Source organism: Mus pahari, chromosome 4 (genome assembly GCF_900095145.1).
Source record: "Mus pahari chromosome 4, PAHARI_EIJ_v1.1, whole genome shotgun sequence".
NCBI lineage: Eukaryota > Metazoa > Chordata > Mammalia > Rodentia > Muridae > Mus > Mus pahari.
The window spans coordinates 78,824,034-78,830,764 of record NC_034593.1 but is presented as its reverse complement, the minus strand read 5'-3'; the positions used below and the strand labels follow the sequence as shown (position 1 = coordinate 78,830,764).

Below are 6,731 nucleotides of genomic sequence, written 5' to 3'. Positions count from 1 at the left end.
CAAGTATAATTACTGATGTGGTCCCATCTCCAACCTCTTCATCCTGGGTCCTGCTAATTTCAATCATGGACTTCGCTGCGGGATGCTGGACTTGAATCTGAAAGAAAAATAAGCCAAGACTACTCAAAGACCTTTAAAAAACAAAACAAAAACTCCCCAAACTTTTGTGTGTGTGTGTGTGTGTTTTGTTTGTATGTGATAACATACATGCCACATACCCCTTAAGGAGAGAGGACAAATTGTGGTTACTGTCTGTCTACCATGTGAGTGCTGGGGACTGGATTCAGGCTGTCCAGCTCGTTAGCAAATTGAACCATCTTGCCAGCTCTCTTACCTTGGCAACAACTCTTGAATGCCTCATACTCCCTTAACCCCTGTGTTTTACTATTTCTCTCAGATTAAATTAAAAACAGCCCCAGGCCAGATATGGTAACTCATGATTTTAACCCCACAAGAGTCAGGCAGATGCTGGTGGATCTCTGTATATTCTAGTTCAAGGCCGCCTATACACAGCAAGTTCCAAGCCCTGCTCAAAAACAAAACAAAAATCTAAGGGCAATAGAGTTGTCTCTGTGGTTGTAAGTGCTTCTTGCTCTTTTTGTTTTGTTTTGTTTTTTTCAAGATAGGGTTTCTCTGTATAGCCCTGGCTGTCCTGGAACTCACTTTGTAGGCCAGGCTGGCCTCAAACTCAGAAATCCGCCAGCCTCTGCCTCCTGAGTGCTGGGATTAAAGGTGTGTGCCACCACGCCCGGCAGCTTGTTCTTTCAGAGGATCCAACCAAGTTCAGTTTCTAACCCTATTTATTGGAGGGCTCGCAACCACCAGAAAATGTACCTCTAGAAGGTTCACCCTGGCTCATAGTTCCCCCCTCTCCAGTGTCTTAAGCAGATCACTTTTGTGGGGAAAAGTGTCAATGAGAATTCAACCTTTAAAGACTTTTCAGTTTAGTACTACAAACACCATAGTGATCGAATTATGTTCTCTGAAGATAGATTCGAAGGCCTAAACCTTCTGACCCATGAATGTGTCTTCACTTGGAAGGTGGTCTTTGTAGATGTATTCAAGTTAAAACAAGGTCATACAGGTTTAATGTGAGTCCCATCATTCTTTTACAAATAAAGGACACACAAGAATTTTAACAGCACACGATGGAAACAGAGACCCTGCACAAACAACGGAAAAGACTGAGAAACATTATTAACTGGTATTAAGAAACAAGAAATTCTTGCTGAGTCTTCAGAACTAGGCCCCACTGAAATCTTGATATCAGACTTACAGCTTCAGTTCATGGGAAAATTAAGTTTCTGGTGCATCTCCTTATTTTGTGGTGCTGGGAATTGAATCTAAGTCATTCTGAATAAGAAAGATGCACTGTAACACAGAGGTTTATCTTCTAGCCTCCCTTTGTGAGACAAATTATTGATACATAGCTCAGACTGACCTCTAATCTCAACTCTTCTGCCTACATGCTGAGAAGACAGGCATAAACCACATCTGGAGTTTGTTTTTTAAGACAACCATAGCAGACTAGCCAGGCACAATGTTCTGAACCTATAGTCCCAGTACTCAGAAGCCTTGAACCCGCAAAATTATTTCAAATCCCTAACCCTCCTACCTTACCCCCTAAATACTGAGATTAGAGGCACACTGCCATCATGCTTTGATAACCCTTGGATTTTAGACAGGGTTATTTTATTTAGCCCAGGATGATCATGAACTCATGATCTTACTTCTACCTCTGGCCCCAAAGTGCTGGGATTAGAGGCATACAACACTATGCCAAGGTTATCTACATGTATCTGAATAGGTTCTTGGTATTTGTAAAACTGTTAGAAAAGTTGGTGAGAAAACAAAACAACAAAACTAAACACACCTCTCGAAGAATGGCATTACCATCATTGGTCATCACGATGCCTCCCATTGGGTCCAAAAGCATCTAAGAAAAAGCAAAAGTGTTATAGATAACAAAAAAGGAGGACATGCAGTTTGAGTTCCAATAAAAGGTAGTCCAACCTTCATCATAGATTTAGGTCCCAAGCAGGTCCTGATGATGTCTGCAATTGTCTGTTGGTAAAGAAACACAAAACAAGAAGCACAGTTAGAGAATAATGTGAGCTTTTCGAATGACCATTGTTTTGTTTTAAACAGAGTTGACCTAGGTAACTCTGACTGGCCTTGAAATCAGAGACAGGCCGGCTTCTGATTCTCACTGATAGGATTAAAGACATACTCTACCACGCCCAGTGCACAGCCAGTGTTTTAAAGACTTATTTTTATGGGTATGAGTGTTTTGCTTAAATACATGTTTGTGCTCCAGATACATGCCTGGTGACCAAAGAGGCCTGGAGAGCATGTTGGATGCCCTAGAACTGGAGTTACAGGAGGTTGTGAACCACCACCTGGGTTTGGGGAATCAAATCTATGTCTTCTGCAAGAGTAGCAAGCAAAGTACTTGGGGCTGAAGAGGCGGCTCAGCGATTAAGAGCACTGACTGCTCTTCCAGAGGTCCTGAGTTCAATTCCCAGCAACCACATAGTGGCTTACAACCATCTGATGCCCTCTTCTGGTGTATCTGAAGATAGTGACAGTGTACTCACATTAAAAACAAAACAAAACCAAAAAGAATAGCAAGTGTTTTCAACTGTTCAGCCATCTCCAGCCAGTGCCACTGTTTAATGGCACTTAACAACAAGAATGGTAACTATTGCACTTGGGAGGCAGAGGCAGGCAGATTTCTGAGTTTGAGGCCAGCCTGGTCTACAAAGTGAGTTCCAGGACAGCCAGGGCTACACAGAGAAACCCTGTCTCGAAAAAAACAAACAAACAAAAAAGAATGGTAACTATTTTAGACACAACAAATAAATTTTCAGAGGCTACTTCAGTTTAGTGTCCTAAGAGTTCAGCATTAATACTTTTATTGACAGTGGCCTCTAGGCCACATGAAATCAAGACTTCTAATCATTCACTCAAAAATATACTTCTGAGTTCAGAGTAGTGGCACATGATTTGGGAGACAAAGGCAAGTAGATCCATGAGTTCAAGGACAACCTAGTATACACAGCAAAGTCTAGGCTACCCAAACAAGATCCTGTCTCCAAAGAGAGGACAGGGCTCTTTCAGAGGACCTAGATTAAAGTCCTAGCACTCACATGGTAACTCTCACAACGGCTGTAGGTCCGGTTTCAGGGGGATCCGACCACCTCTTCTAGACTTCCATGCCACCCACCCACACACACCCACACACCCACACCCACACACACACACACACGGAGGCAAAACACTCAACAATAAAGTAAAACAAGTAAATCTTTAAACCCTCCCTTCCTGTATCACCATCAGGGAATGCCTTGGAAAAGCAACTGTATGAATTACAGAACCATAGGAAGTTTGCTACTACAAATAAAGAAGTATTAGGAGAGTCAGCCAGAACAAACATGTGCTACCTTTGCAGCATTGATATTTCCAGATTGAACTTTTCTTCCAGACTCACGCTTTGTATTTTGACCTAAAACAGACAAAAACACATGTCAACAGCCCAGTGTACACAATCATTTTATTTCCTAATGTAAAGAAAATACTACATTTTAATGTATTTATCAGGTATACAAATGCTTGACACAACTTGAGGTCAGAAAACAACTTTCAGGAGTGAATTTTCTTTCTATCACATGGGTGCCAGGGATTAAACTTGGTCATCCAAGTCAAGTATGGAGGCGCATGCCTTTGACCCCAGCACTTAGAAGGCAGAGTCAGTCAGGAGGATCTCTTTGATCTGGAAGCCACCTGGTCTATATAGAGAACCTGCCTCAAACAAAACAAACAAACAAACAAACCAACAACAAAAAGACCTCCAGTTATTATTAGGCTTAATGGCAGGAGCTTTTTTTTTTTTAAACCCGCTGAGCCATCCTACCACCAACACTATTTATCAAGTTTTGAAAATAGAAATAAATACAAAGTTTTCAGTGTATAACCAGCAGTCAATTACAATGTTTAAGGTTCAGTGTGGCAGCATATGCCTTTAATATGAGCACTGATGCAGATGGATTTCTGTGAACTGAAGACCAATTTGGTCTATAAAGTGAGTTAGTTCCAGGCTAGCCAGTTACAAAGTGAGATCCTGTCTCAAAAAGCATATTTAGGGGCTGGAGAGATGGCCCAGTAGTTAAAAGCTTTGGAAGCTCTTGCAGAGACCACTGCATTCATTTCCAGCACCAACATGGCAGTTCACAAACATAACCACAGTTCCAGGGGTCTGATGTCCTCTTCTGGTGTCTGCAGGCACAGACATACAGGCAGGCAAAATACACAGATAATGAGAGAACCCCCGGTACATTAAGAGATAACCTGAAATGCTTCAGCTTCATAGTCTTGACTGGTACTTTCCTTGTATGCATGCTTACATATTTCCAATGATTCATATCTTGAGATCCCTAAATGGGTCTCAGCAGGACAGTGATTTTTCTCAAGAGTGTACATCCCTTACAACCTCCCTGGAAGAGGAGCCACAGAGTCTCAAAGATTAGTGACCAAGAGAGTCTGCTTGTGAGGCTGGAAAGATGGTTCCGCTTCAATTCCCAGCCCCTCAAGGTGGCCCACAACTTCATGTAACTCCAATTCCAGGGAATGTTGATGTTCTTTTCTGGTCTCCATAGATGTACAGACATACAATCAGGCAAAACACCCATACACAGACAAAAACGAACAAAAAATATCAATCACAAGCCAAGGAATCTCACAATATATAACAGGAAGAAGACTAAATAAAGCCTGAGAGCCACCCTGTAGGTAAACTTCTCTCAGGAGACTAGAGCAGAAAATGACTCCTTACGCCTCTGGCCTGCTGCTTAAAACCTCATGGACTGTCTACATGTGAGTACGAGAGGTAGTGTCACTGAACCCCTTTGTCTCTCCTCCCAGTGTGGCCATACTAAATCTGTTTTTCTCTTTACTATGTCTAACTCTAACCCAGGCTTACTGAGTTATTCTCAACAGCTCAGGGAACTGACAAGGAACTGGTGCTCTTTACTGAGATGAGTGGCGTTCCCTAAAGAGGTAACAAAACCAGGAAAGGAATCTGGGAGAGCTTAACTGGCTGGTGGGAAAGATCACATCCAAGATCGGGAACGCCAGGAATGTCATTTCAGAACAAGGGTTGCTGAATGACCGCTACTAAAAAGAGGCCACTTCCGACTCGATCTGCCGGTAAAGGCAGCTTTACTTACCAACTTAACTAACAATCCTTTCCAGAACTACTACAGCTTCCTAAATACTGATGTTAAAGTATAAATCAAGCGAGTTGCCGCAAGTCACGCCTCTACGGAGGGATGACCGAGGGTAGGAAGCAAGGCCTAACGATAAGAACCGTCATTACTATCTACACTCTACATGGAAATCATGCTGTAAAGGACACGGGGGCGTGGAGGGTGGCGACTAAAGAACGGAACACGAATGGGATGAAGCACACGTAAAGACTAGCGACTCCGAGAGCGGAAAGTCATTTTGTCAAAAGAAGGCGACAGGAGAGGCAGGAGAAGAAAAGTGGGGAAGGAGCTTCCGAAGCGAAAAGACCACAGGAAGGCACGAGGGCCGAGTCATGGCGGGACGGAGCTGGGCAACACTGGCCAGCTTGGGGACAGAGGGGCGGAGAGAGCCATCCCTTCCCTGAACTCACTGAGCACGAGCACTGGACGGTGGCCCATCATGGCGGCACGACGCAGAGCCGACTAGCCAGAGCTGGGGGGAATCGGCAGAAGCTTCTGGAGAGAAGAGCAGCGAAGAAAACGCTGCCTCCTCAGGACTGACACAGAAACCTGCTAGCCTCTGAAGTGCCGCCAATCACCAAACTCATTTCATTGAATGGCATGAACATAGGCCAATCGACAGTATTGGCCCCGCCCTCCACGCAAGAAAGGCAAGGCAAGTTAGATAGAGAGGGCATGATGTAGGGGGACTGGGAGACGTAAGCGCTTGCGCACTAGCGTGGCCGCTCCCGGCCGCGTGCGGGCAGAATGTCTGCGCAAGCGCCAAGGCACGGGCGGTTAGCTGGCTCGCTACAGCGCATGAGTACCCACTAGAGGGTGGGTGCTGGGGTGGAGGCTTTGGATTAATGCTCTAGGTGAGAGCATGAAGCTCTGTTTTGTCCATCGGTTCTCGTCCGACCGTGAAGGCCAAGGAAGGCATGATAGTTCTCTACTTTTTATTTCAGCTTTAGCAGTAGGGGAGAGTAGAGGAGATGGAAATACCCGTCGTGGCCCGAAAGATTGAGGCAGTGTAAAAGTGGAAGTTGTCCTAGGGAGCGGGAGGGGAGGCAACGGCTCGACTCCCCGCCCCCGCCCCCCCGGAGCATGCTGGGAGTTGTGGTTTACTGCTCTGGACGCGCTGGTTTTCTTCAAAAAAAAACAAGAAGGAAAATTCTTGTTCTTTAGATGTACCTATTTTTTTATTTTATGTGTATGGTTGTTTTGCCTATGCGTGTGTAGGTGCACCATTTGTGAGAGGAGATCAAGAGGGTGTCTGATCCTCTGGAACTGGAATTGATTGTGAACCGCCACGTGGGTGCTAGGAAGTGGCCTCTGCGGGACCATCTAGTGCTCTTGACTGTTGAGTTATCTCTCCTGTCCTAATGTTTTACTTCTTAGAAAAATACTTTGAATCTAAGGCAAAAAGACGTAAAGGAAGATCGCTCACATTTCCCCCGAATATCCTAATATCCTAAGTCGTGTCCCCCC

The 6,731-nt window shown here is 44.6% G+C and overlaps 2 protein-coding genes across 3 annotated transcripts in view; one reads left to right on the top strand and one right to left on the bottom strand.

The window, feature by feature from the left end:
- Positions 1–5,823, bottom strand: part of Cct3 (chaperonin containing TCP1 subunit 3) — a 20,454-nt gene extending 14,631 nt beyond the window's left edge. Inside the window, exons 1-5 of the mRNA XM_029538037.1 lie at positions 5,675–5,823; positions 3,444–3,505; positions 2,014–2,064; positions 1,874–1,936; positions 2–97 (exon numbers count right to left, since the gene is read on the bottom strand). Of these exons, the coding sequence (XP_029393897.1) occupies positions 2–97; positions 1,874–1,936; positions 2,014–2,064; positions 3,444–3,505; positions 5,675–5,705 (303 nt within the window). The 5' untranslated portion in view covers positions 5,706–5,823. The remainder of the gene's footprint in view (position 1; positions 98–1,873; positions 1,937–2,013; positions 2,065–3,443; positions 3,506–5,674) is intronic.
- Positions 5,824–6,056: 233 nt separating this feature from the next.
- Tsacc (TSSK6 activating cochaperone) overlaps positions 6,057–6,731 on the top strand; it is an 8,077-nt gene continuing 7,402 nt past the window's right edge. The window contains exon 1 of one of the 2 annotated variants that reach the window (XM_029538121.1): positions 6,057–6,118. The gene's annotated coding sequence lies outside the window, so the exon portion shown is untranslated. Of the gene's footprint in view, positions 6,180–6,731 lie in introns of both variants that reach the window. The other variant, XM_029538120.1, reaches the window with a different exon arrangement.